General features: G+C 52.5%; 1 protein-coding gene and 1 pseudogene across 2 annotated transcripts in view; one reads left to right on the top strand and one right to left on the bottom strand.

Moving 5' to 3' along the window:
- Window positions 1-28: 28 nt before the first annotated feature.
- Window positions 29-12596, bottom strand: part of PAQR5 (progestin and adipoQ receptor family member 5) — a 58421-nt gene continuing 45853 nt past the window's right edge. For both annotated transcript variants that reach the window (XM_028100438.2, XM_028100440.2), the window contains 3 exons: window positions 9289-9385; window positions 7293-7434; window positions 29-3310 (listed from right to left, as the gene is read on the bottom strand). In XM_028100438.2, coding sequence (XP_027956239.1) covers window positions 3069-3310; window positions 7293-7434; window positions 9289-9385 — 481 coding nt within the window. In that variant the 3' untranslated portion in view covers window positions 29-3068. The remainder of the gene's footprint in view (window positions 3311-7292; window positions 7435-9288; window positions 9386-12596) is intronic.
- Window positions 4703-5135, top strand: LOC114206547 (profilin-1 pseudogene; annotated as a pseudogene).

Raw genomic sequence — 12596 nt, 5'->3', positions numbered from 1 at the left:
TCAAATCAAGTGGGAAATAGGTCTTTATTGTAATAAATAAATTTTATTTTCTTTCTCCCACACAATTTAAGAAAACCAGACATTGCTGTAAGTTGGAAGAACATCTGAGTTTGGAAATGGGTCTTTGCCTTTTCGGCCATGATGCATTGTTGACTAGAAAATCAGAGGCTGGCATTCAACTAATATGTTATAAAGTGTTGTCATACAGTGTTAATAGCTGTTTCATATAGTGCCATGGCCAAAACAAATCTGGGACACAATAGAGCCAAATGAAGGGTCTCTCCAACACATGCGACCTCACCGTTCTCTTCCACCTTGCCTTCCTTAGAACTTCGCACATGAGCTGGGTTCCACAACAAGCACTTTGAGAAAGACTACAGCAGACCAAATATTTAGACCACTTTGTACTCGAATGATTTCTAAAACCTCCCACTTCTCATTCTAATCCACAGTGACAAATTCCTTTTCTCTCCAAAACTGAGCAATGGAAAGTGAAACTCTTAAGATGAGCGGAGGAAGGTGAAGTTGACCACATGGCCTCATTCGAACACATTCAAGTTTTATCCCAACTGTAGCATCTGGGAAATTTTGGAGTAGTGTTTCTCAAGAAAGGGGAGGAAGAACGGGGACATCCCATCGGGTGTCTGTCACCCCCCACAAAATCCCTTTTGAGGCAGTGGCATGGCGAGCAGTCCCTACCAATGGAAGAATGGCGTATCTCCAGGGCGAATTGAGACACTCAAAAAACGCTGAGAGCCGCTACACGAAAAGACCTCTTCCCAGTGAGGTCTTCGGCTTATCCAATGCCAGCCTTTTTGACTTTCTGGGATGGCTTACGCAAAACTCTACCCCCATTACTCTTAATACCTAACAGTAATTAATATATGTGAACCCATTTTCCACATCTAGAAGTTTCCAAATCAGTATATTGGAACTGTTCTCAAATTTTAACTTGTAACACTGTCCAAAAGTATACCATGGGACTAAGTTTACCGAACATCTAAAACCATTATGAAACCCTGCTCCTATTTTGTGGATTTAACATTTCTTTTCCATTTAACATTTCTTTTGCAGTATGACGAAAAAGCCACATAACCAAAAATTAAATAATCTAAAGGTCCTTCAGATGAGTCACCTATTACCTTTCAACTATTTGAGCTAAACAAAGAACATTATTTTACTCTCTCTAAATAAGAGATATTAATAAAGCTTCATGTCTTTGGCATTACTAGAATAGGGTATTTAAACTCTGTACTTCTCAGCATAAAACTGCAGTTACAGCAAGATGAAACGGAAGCCCACAGACCCTGCTGGAGTAAAATTCCACTAACTAACAGTGTCAGATCATTGCCAAAAACGAAATTTTGTCATGCAACGGCAATTAATGTATCAAAAATTTACCAGCCCATATAATTTTATCAGTCTACCTTCCCCAGAGGAAGTAAACAGATAATAAAACTAATGAAATCATATTTCTTGACCACTCTCATCCAATATAAATTTTTACTTGTCCTTAGAGGATTAGATGATGAGCTATTCACAAGGCCATTTGGGTTTCTGGGCCAGTTAACCATAGAGGCAGTATTCTAAGATATGGGGGTGTTCCTGAGTCAGCAAAGAAGATCCTGCTTTGTGATGGACAGCCCCTTAAGTCATTAGCAAGTGCAGATCAGGGGTTGATGGGCCTCTGTTAAAAACTGTTCAGCATCAGCATTTCCGTACTCTCTGAAAACACCATGAAATACTAAACTTTAACTCCCGATGCAAAAGATGAGAAAATGCTCAGGCTCATGCAGAGTAGAAAGCAGGGGAAACATCCTTAGGTGGGAAGTCGCTGAAAATTAGGTCAATCCCAGCAAAGCTGATAGGCCCAGTGCCTTCTGGAATTCACGAGGAAAGCATCTCTTCAAGTTTGGCCTGGGGCCCTTCTGCATTAGAATCACCTGGGGACTTGCTCAGATTTAAGGCAAACCTCCTCTAAAGGACCTACATTTTAAACCATGTACAAATGCAGAATCTCCTGACTTTGCCAGGAAATCTGCATTTGTCACAAACCCACCAAGCGTTTCTGATTCACGGTAAAGCTCGAGAATCACTACAGCTGACCAACCCTTTAAGCAAGGTGTTAGCATCCTCTGCACATGACACTAACATCTGCAGCATTTAAAATGCTGAAGCGACATCAAATGTATAACATCCCCAAATATCGTGCTGCCACTCGTTTAAAAGGTGACAGATGAACACAGCCAACTGGGCTTAAGTCAGCCAGCCCCCACCCATAACACAATGGACCCGTCCTACACGATACTGTGCAGCATCAAACTGGCAATGAGAAAACAGAGAAAAACACAACGTGGACACCCAGCCATGTGGACTTCTAAGAAGATCCAAATCCACATGACATGGGAATTGGCACTTTAAGGCAGAACAGACTTGTGGGAAAGAGGACTCTTTCTATTCATTCCCTTCACTAGGTGGGGAAAGAAGACCCTTCCCCAAACCAGGTCTCTCCGTTCTGGAGTGCTTGCCCTGTCCCCAGAGCTCCCACAGACCCAGCTTCCTCTTATTCAGGCTCCTTACACTGATCTTTCTGGCTCGTCCCTCCCACTGCGGAGCTCTTAGCAGATGCAGTGCTATGTGGAACTCATCAAATGAAGCAAGTTCCATTTGCAAAGGGTAATACTACAAGGGTGGTAAAGCTTCATTCAAGTGTTTAATAGTCAAGCTACTAAATACAAGGGTGGTATGCTTAATCCAACTGTTTAAATAGAATTGAAAAACCCATTTTAAATCAATTTAAAACTTAATGAAATGTTAAGAATCTGCCCAAACAAGGACTTACTTGAACCCATCTTCCCCTTTTAAAATCATAATATAGCATCAGTGCACCTCTAGAGAAACTTCCCCAGTTCAATATCTTGTTGACATGAACCCACTCAAAAATGCTAAGACATCAGCCATTGTGAATACTTTCGACCTTTGGAAACAGGTACCCTGCCCCTGGCTTATGGTGGTTAGGATGTTGTAGCTTAAGGTTGACATCTGGCACGAGAAGCACATGGTCTGAATCACGTTTCTTTTTTATGTAATTCTGGCTCAGGAATCCGATACAGAGCAGCTGAGAAATAAATTATGTTGCTGAGGCTGAAGATGAGGCACAGAAGGATGGCTCCAGTTATCTGAGGGAAAGACAGGGGCCTGGAGTGGGCCAGGAGCCATTCCTTCCTCAGAGCCTTGTCCAGAAGTATGGCTTCCATCTGCATGTGAGTGGCCAGTATCACACACACATGGAACAGCTGGTGACTGTGACCTACGGCAAACACAGAAAAGGCCACCAAGATCAGCAATAAAAAAGGAACAGATTGTTGATACTATACCGTGACCTGCAGGCCAGACACGTTATGCTGGGTGAGAGAAGCCAGGCACCAGAGACCACGTACTGACAGATTCTGTCTACATCACACATCCAGAAAAGGCCAATCCACAGACATGAGGTAGATTAGTGGTTGCTTCAGACAGGGGGTCAGAATTGGGACTAACAGTACATGGGCATGAGGGATCTTACTGGGGTGATGATAATGTTCCAAAACTCATTTATGGGGATGGTCGTACAACTCGTAAGTCCGCTAAAAGTATCGCTGAATTGTATACTTGAAATTAGGGAATTGTTTGGTATGTAAAGTATGCCTCAGTACGTTTATTTTTTAAAATGCGGTGTGAGGGAAAAATCAAAAGGCCATCCGAGCAAACCAAGTCCATGTTTCGAACACCTTATCCACCAGTCCTGTATTTCATGTGAAGAGGTCTGGTATCGCGTTCTGCCAGAGGTCGCCTCTTCAGGGCCAGCACTCGTCGGCTCCGATTCTGACTTCAGTGCCAACGGAGAAGCCCTCCAGATTTTGTGTTGGCCGCTTTTGAGGTGGTCCTCTCCCACCTGCCGGTCAATCCCAGACACGACCGGGAGCTCTTCGTCCCCATGACCTGCCGGACCCTAGCCGGCCAGCTGTGAGTGTGCAGAGGGGAGGCGCCCGCAGAGGGGGCAGCGGTGGGCTGAGTTGGTAGTGGTGAGAAAAGGAGCCCATTGCCCGGGGCTGAGGACTGTGTGTGGGACAGACCTCAGAGACCAGAAGATGAGAAGACAGCACGGACAGCGCGTGTCACGGTCTGACTTGTGTCTCCCTCTCCCCAATTCCGAAGGTCGAGGTCCCAACCCCCCAGACCTCAGAATGTGACCATATTTGGAGATAGGATCTCTTAAAAAGACAATTACATGAAAATGAGGTCACTAGATTGGACCTCTGGTGACTGGTGTCCCTCTAAGAAGAGGAGGTAAGGGCCTGGGCAGGCACGTACACAGAGGAAAGACCACGTGAGGGGAGACAGAGAAGCGGGCGGTCCGCAAGCCAGGGAGAGAGGCCTCGGGAGCGCCCAACCCGGCCCCCACCTTGGTCTCAGCCTCCCGGCCTCCAAAATCCTAAGAAGATGCATTTCTGTTGCATAAGCCCCCCCGTCCGTGATTCTTTCTTAGGGCAGTCCTAGCACCCGAATACAACACAAGAGTTCAAAAAGGATTCTTTTCGGGCGGTGCGAGGGCTGCTGCACAGCTAGCAGAGCCGTGGTCCGGGCGGCAGCGCATGCCCCGAGCTCTCCACCTCCCCCCGCCCGCCAGCCCGCAGCCCCCGAGCCCAGCCCGCGGCCCCAGCAGCAGCGCCATGGCCTGGTGGGACGCCTACATCGACAACCTCATGGCGGACGGGACCTGTCAGGACTGGGCCATCGTGGGCTATAAGGACTCGCCCTCCGTCTGGGCCGCCGTCCCCGGGAAAACCTTTGTCAACATCACGCCAGCTGAGGTCGGTGTCCTGGTTGGCAAAGACCGGTCAAGTTTTTTCGTGAACGGGCTGACACTTGGGGGCCAGAAATGTTCTGTTATCCGGGACTCACTGCCGCAGGATGGGGAATTTACCATGGATCTTCGTACCAAGAGCACCGGGGGAGCCCCCACTTTCAACATCACTGTCACCATGACTGCCAAGATGCTAGTCCTGCTGACGGGCGAAGAAGGTGCCCACGGTGGTATGATCAACAAGAAATGCTATGAAACGGCCTCCCACCTGCGGTGTTCCCAGTACTGACCTCGTCCGTCCCTTCCCACCACCACTCCCCACGGCTTTTGCACCCCTCTCCTTCCCAGACACACACATACACCATTTTTATTTTTGGGGCCATTACCCCACACCCCTTATTGCTGCCAAAACCACATGGGCTGGGGGCTGGGGCTGGATGGACAGACACCTCCCCCTACCCAAACCCCTCCTGTGTGTGGTTGGAAAACTTTTTTGGGGGGGGGGTTTGTTTTTGTTTTTGTTTTTCTGAATAAAAAAGATTCTACTTAAAAAAAAAAAAAGGATTCTTTCAGTAAAAAGAGAGAGAGAGAGGTTACACCCCCAGGACTTATGCCAGAGTAAGTATTCAATAACTGTGTCCCAGGAAGGGGGCAGCCTGGGCACCTGCGTTCCGGAGCAGAAGCAGAGTCGGGAATGGGAGTGTGGGAGCGAGAGCCCTCTCAGGTGGGTGGCCCGAGCTCCTTACCACAGCTCCTGCCGGCCCCCCAGGCTGTGTCCCCTGGGCAAGAAGGTGTGCCCGGATGAGCCGCCCCTGCCTCGCTCAGGCTATATACTCAGGGGCTGTGTAGGATTGCCAAATCCATTTGGAGTGCAGCAGAGTGGCTTCTCATCCAGCAGAGAGCCCTGCTCTCCAAGGACACATCTCCAAGAAGAGAGAGGTGACTAGCTGAGCTCACCGAGGCTCAAACCTGTCTGCATCAGAGCAGGAGATAAAAAGACAGAAAACACCATGGACACAGGATGTAACTGAAAAGTGATGTCAGCCCTCCGGCCCGACAGGAATGTGGAAGAGCTTCCTAGGGGCCAGCGCCTCACCGCTAAGCACTTTGGCCCGCACTGCAGAGGGAGGCCCACGTCTGGCAGGCTCCATTAATGCAGAACAGAGAATTTTCCAAACCCCTTGTTGATGATCTGTCATTAACAATAGTCTGGCAAATGTCCCATTATAGGGTTGTCTTTTTGGTCTGCACCCCGAGGCCCAAGAGGATGAGACTAAGGTGAATGAATGAAACGTCATTAAGAAACCAGGGAGTTGGCAAAACAAGGCCCAGGGCTACTTTTCCTGCAGCCCCCAGACTTCATATACAACCACCTCTGCTTCATCGAGGCGAGGCTGGGGGTGGATGTGGCTCCTGCAGGCAGGCTCCAGTTCCCAGGCCCTCTTGTCTCCCTCCTTTTTTGGGGAACCCGCCCTCCAAGCCTTTTGGTCTTTACGATCCCTAAGTGAAGGGGAGGAAGCTCTTATCAGAGTCCACAAAGCAAATCTGGCCACGTCTCAGGTGGGAGGAGATGGAAAATCACCGGGCAAAATGGCCTTGGGGAGCACCAAGGTCCCTGCCCACCATTTAAGGACAGGAACTGACCCTTGGATGCCCACGATAGCTTATCCAAGGAACGCTCATCCCCGGGACTCATCAGCCTCACCAGAAGAGGCCCAAGGGTGCCTCCTCCAGCCAGTGCCCACCCCGCTTCCCTAGACAGGGAGGGAAGGAACTCTCCCAGCAGGTGGAGGTCCCGTGGCTTGGACGGCCCCTCCCCCACCACATCGCTTCTCTCACCGTAGTGAGCTCAGGTTCCCCTGGAGAGTCAGTCACACAGCCTGAGTGAGTGCGGGGGCCCCGGCCTCAAGCTTCTGCTGTGGGATTTCTGGGGTGGGGCCTGAGAACCCACACGTTCCCAGAGGACGCTGAAACCGATGGTCTGGGGCCAGACCTGAGAACCACTGTTCTACCGAGATTCCTGGCCCCACGCACCCACCTGAACATGACAGACGCTCTCACCCTCCCCCACCTTCTAGTCGCCTCAGAGCCAGCTGCACTCTGTCTGTCCTGTTCGTCTCCTGGGCTGCCCTCAGTGGCTGTTTAGTAATGGGATTTCATGTTCCGGGTAATAATGGCACGCCCCGGGCCCCCCAACCCAGACGAATGCCCTAGACTCCTAGATGCACCTGCTCTCCATCCTCCCCCACCGTCCCCTGCCATCTGCCGGCTGCATACCTCCCGGCCTCCAGTCCCACCCCCCTTGGCCTGCTCCTAGACAAGCTCCTGAGGAATCCCTTCTCTCTCTGCCCCTGCTTCCCCTTCACACTGCACACACTGGTGTCAGGGGCGGGGGCTCTCTCTGGGTTGGAGGACACCAGGCAACAGGGCACCCCCCGACACTCACCAATGTAGTCGAAGCGTCCAGGTGCCAGGCGCTCTGGCAGGTGTGCAGAGTAGAAGAAAGAGGCCAGGAGGGTCATGGCCATGTGCTTCTGGTGGTTCAGGACGGCTTCATTCTGCGCACTCTCCCCGGGGAGCAGGAACAGCTGCAGGCAGTTAGAGAAACTTCAGGTCTTGAGGGGAGGCCCTCTCCCTTCTCATCGCCTGAAGACGTCTCTGCGCACACGTGTGGTCGTCAGAGGCCCAGGCCCTCACCTCCTCAGGTCTGTGGCTTGGAAAGGAACTCAGGGACTGTGTGAGCAGAATTCCCATCCCGACGGTGATCATCTGAGACCCCGGGCAACTATTTTAAATCCTCCAAATGCTCATAAAGCCTTTTGGGTTATTTAGGTACAAAAGAAAAGAAAAGGAGTGAAGGAAACGAAAAATCCTATTAGACCTATTGCTACTCTACTGTCTGGGGGTAAAATGTAAGTACAGTAAAAAGTGGTCTATTCACCCTTGAACTCACTTCTTACCAGCACACCACCTGGTTTCATGTTCCTAGTTAAGGCTTTAAGGCCCAGAAATCCCTGGAAGGCCTTCTGAGTCATCAAAATGTACTAATTACAGCCGTGATGCTGTTTGAGAGCTAAGCCTAGTTGTTGTGTTATCATTATGAACAGCGACAGCGGCGGTCACCAACCTGGGGCACTGGGCCAGCCCCTCTCTCGGGATTTCATCAGCGCCTCGCCTCAACAATTACCATGAGGCCGACTCTAGCTTCCCATCTTGCAGATGAGGAAGCCCGGCCAGAGGGTGACGCGAACCACTAAGGAACGGTGAAGTCAGGATCTGGATCCAGGCAGGCTGATTGCTGAAGCTGCATGCTCATCAACATCACCATTCAGGATGAGGCCTCCCCTCCCCATTGCCCACCGTCGGCTGCAGCCGAGCGCCAGGAGCGCACAGTGTCCCTAATAACACGGACCTCAAGCTATGCGATTGGGTGGGGCGTGGGACCCGCTTGTTCTCTCTGCTCTGGTTTCCTATGTGTGTGTTCTCTGTCCTCCAGGAAGGAGTCAGGGGGGTCTTCCCCGGGCCCACACAGGTGGAGCCAGCTCTGACCCTCCCCTTCCGTCCCTGCCTCGTGCATCAAGCCTCAGGCTGCCCCTGGGAGGGGAACTCCAGTCACCGGGTGCAGGCCATGTGCCAGGCACGGCTGAGCCCTTCAGATCTGCGGATCAGATGAACCCTCTCCACCCTCCTGTGCAAGACGGGATGTTAGCCTCCTTAATGGATGAGGAAACTGAGGCTCAGAGAGGTTATGTGCATTGCCTAAGGTCACACAGCCAGTGAGCAGTGGGACTGGGATTTAAACTCAGGTCTGCCTGATTTCAGAGTGCCCGGGCTCGCCGCCTTCTTGTGTCCCTCCTACAACCTCTTCCTTCGTGTTCTCTGCCTAATCCCCATTTATCCTTAAGACCCTCATTCATACTTCTTCCTTTGCTCCTCGTATGTTAATTGATGATAATACATAATAATGCGTTTACTGGACACTTGTCACCAGCTAGCATTTTATATGTTCTCTCCTGTAATCTCCCCCACAGCGGATGGACCGAGGTGTTACTACCATACCCATTTTACAGAAGAGGGTAATCAAGGCACAGAGACAGTACATAACTTGCCAAAGTCTTACAGCGAGTACGTATTAGAGATCTGCCTCCAGAGCCCACTCTCCTGGTCCCTCCACTAAACCCCAGGCTGCCTCCCCTACCCAGCCTTCCATGATTACTTCTGAGCCCCCAGTCAGTGCCGGCCATTGATGCATCGCCTGTGGTTTGTCACGGCGTCTATGTTCCTGCCATCTCCTCACTGCTCTGCACCTGCTCTTAAGGAAGGTCTCAACTCCCATGTGTCTTGCAGTGACCAGCCTGGTGCTCTGACCCCCAGGACCTCAGGAAACAACAGATTCCCTGGTGTTGCTAACACGCAGAGAAAAGACGGAGCTGGGCCCTTACCCTGTAGAAGATGGGGAGGGAGTCCCAGGTGTAGGGATAAGCAAAGGCCAGGACGCGAAGCATCTTACAGAGCCCGGGCTTCTGGATTTCAAGAAACCTAAATCAGGCAGGAAAAAGGAGGAAGAGACTGGAATGAAAACGGTTTCAGTAAATGACATACACGCACGCACATTACAAGTAACCGAGGGCAAGTCATCAACAGAAGGCAAGTACTTTGTGCAACCCCCTCCTGAGACCAGCAGCTTCTCCACAGGCCTCGTCCATTGCTCCCGCCCCCAGTGGCAGCATGTGGAAAGGCCTCAGGGGAAACCATCTCCTGGGGCCGCATCATGAGAAAGCAATCGTGTCCAAGGAAGGCAGGGAGGAAGTCCTGGGCTGGAAAGGCCCTTCAAGAGGCAAGTTATCTAACTGCTAAGGAGCCTTTACGAAGCGCAGTAACAACAGGACAGGGAGACGTGTGGGGCGTGGGTGGCCCCCTGGCACAGGCTCCTGGGGTGAGCAGGTCTGGGAAGGATGAGAGATCTAACCAGTCAGAGCTACCCAGCTGATCGCTGTGCAGAAGCCCCTGGTTCAGGGAAGTGCTTAACGACTTGAAAGAACTTTCTGGAATCCTTAGTGCCACACCCAGGGACACTGGCCTGGGGAAACTGAGTAAATGTGGCCTTTTCCCCTCTTCTTCGTCAACCTGCCTCCAGGCCAAGGATGAAGCCAATGTTAAAATGAGTGGTGCTGACTGTAGGGCCTCTGGGACGGAGAGCCATGGGGCCTCAGTGGCCTTGGGCCCAGCTGAGGCGGGGCTGGCAGCTCGGGGCGGGGGGTGGGGGGGGGGGGCGGGAGGGCAGCACAGATGACAGGCTGGATACCGGGAGCACAGGAGAGGAGCAGGGAGAATCTCCACACAAAATCACAGCCCTGAGCAGGGGCTCAGGTAAGGAGTGCTCAGGCCCCAGGCTGGGCTGCCCAGGCAGGGGGGCAGGGCAGGTCCCCGCTTCAATACCACAGTGTACTGTGGAGGGCTGGGTCCTCTCTCGGTGCCCACAGGGGTCCCCACGAAGGTGGTGTGCAGACTCAGGACGCCAAGGCCGGTGGGGTGGCTGTCCCAGTGCAGTCAGTCAGACAGTGGAGACCCTTGGGCCCTCCCGGGCCTCCCTGACAGCCCTGCCCCTCAGCACGCTCTCCACGGGGGTGGAGTCTGTCCTACCACTGCTCCCCACCCCTGTTCTCCAGACGCCCTGTCCCGGCCCACAGCCTGCCCTTTCCCCTACCAAACACAATCTGCTGCTCCACCCAACCCGGGCCCTCGGCCCCTGGCCAGGTTACTCCGGGCCCCACAGCCGGTGCAGGCACCTGACTACAAAGCCCTCTGCTCCCCATGTCCTTTGGCATGGGACAGGGCAGAGACTCGCACACCCACCCCCTGAGCCATCAGGGGACCCTCACAGCCCCCAGGCTGGTGTGTCATGCCTAGCCCTCAGGGCAGCCAAGCATGAGGATCCCTGCTCCAGAGTAAGAGGCAGCCACTGTGGGCCCCGAGAAGCCCCCCCAGCTTATCCCCTCCAGGGATAAGCTCCAAGTTCTCTCAAGCCTACTTCTGCAGCTCTCTCCTCTCCTGACCCCATCCTAAGTCATGGCAGGCATGGGGTAGCAAAGGAAGAGAAGCTGAAAGAAAAGGAAGAAGAGAAATAAGGGACCTCAATTTATCATCCCCCCAAACAAGACCCCCCCCAGCCTTGGAGTAAACCACCAACCCTGGGAGAGGTGAGGCGGCACTGGGCCATGATTCATAAGCAGTGTCTGACCTGGACAGCCTGGATTCGAATCCTGCCTCAACCCTCCGTGATCATGTGACCCCAACAGGTTACATAACCTCTGTGTGCTTCAAAATCCTCACGTGTAACGCAGGGACAACAACTGTACCCCATCGCGGGCTTGTTGCAAAGATTTGATGAAACCATACTTGCAAGGAGCATACCCACCTCACAGAAGAACCCTCGCTAAATGGCAGCTTTTTAATAAAAGGTGTGTAGTGAGATTCATTCTCTCTCCTTCCCCACCTTACAGCTGTGCTGTGCCAGAAAACAGGAACAGGAGGGGACAGACAGGTTCTGGGTGACTTGCCTAAAGTCAGGTGAGCTGATAAGAGGCGAAGCTAGGATTTATATCCAGCGCGGTCTGGCTTCCAAGTTTCACACCCCCACCCCTCCAGCAGGCTGAGCAGGCCTCGGACCACCACCCAGCCTCCATCCTTGCCTATACTGCCTCTGCCCCAGGGAGCAAAAGGGGCACACTCCCGCTGCCCCCCACAGCCAGAGCCTGGCTCAACAGCCTTCACACAGCCTACCCTGGCCAACCCAGTCCAACCGCAAGCCCGCTCCCTCCTTCCCCATGCACGGCCACCGTCTATCCTTGCTGGGTTCAAAGAGGCTCACTATGAAAGCATGCTCTTTCTGTGACCACTTACACAGGAAGAAAGCTGGCTCTGGCTGGCGAGGGCCATCCCCCAAACCATGGATTTCCTGTGACTTGAGACAACATTTCGCCCAGCCTGATAAAGTGCTTCCCCAGGGGCAAACGAACCAGCCTCTCCATCTGCAAAGCCGAGTCTACAGGGAAAAAAAGGAGAAAAAGCAGAACAGAAGAGAGCAACACAGAATAAAAGGCGGAAGGGCCAGCAGCCACAGAGAGGGGCCTCCCACTACCAAGGTGCAATTCCACAGTTAGCCACAGGGTGTCGCCCCAGCCAGAGATTCCAGGAAGGAGGGGCAGGAGCCACAGAATCCTCCAAAGCACTGGTTGCCCCCAAGTCTCAGAAGCCCCACCTGGGAAGACAGTCCCTGCACCGCAGAGCGGAGACACCCCTTTAGGGAAGTCAGGCCTCATCTGCCTAGAACCAGGTTGGCAGGAAACACTGGATTTTGGCAGAAGCCTCCACCAGGAGAGGGTCAATGCAATATCAGTCTGTTCTAATACCTGATAAATCTTGTTGCAACAAAGCCGACAGGGTGTGCAAGCAAATTCTGGAACCAGCGCTTGAAACTAGGGGGCCTTTGGAAACACACTGTTGCAGAGGGGGTGTGTGCACACGCCTGTGTGTATTGTGTGCGCGGTATGTGGTTATGGCTGTTTTATTGCATGGGTGACACCACAGGAATCTGCACTTTGTCATCTGGCTGAGCCCTCTGACCTCCAGAGGTGTCTGAGAACCACTGACTGCCCGTGAGCCTCCCGACTCCAGCTCTGCCCTCCAAACCCTCTCCCGGCCACAGCACCACCCACCGCCACGGCATGGCTCTCACCGAGCAGCCCAC

This window comes from Eumetopias jubatus, unplaced genomic scaffold (genome assembly GCF_037043125.1).
Source record: "Eumetopias jubatus isolate StellerSeaLion01/CBP00866 unplaced genomic scaffold, mEumJub1_p1.0 scaffold_7, whole genome shotgun sequence".
Lineage (NCBI taxonomy): Eukaryota > Metazoa > Chordata > Mammalia > Carnivora > Otariidae > Eumetopias > Eumetopias jubatus.
The sequence above is the reverse complement of the archived record's forward strand: the minus strand, read 5'-3'. Positions and strand labels throughout refer to the sequence as shown.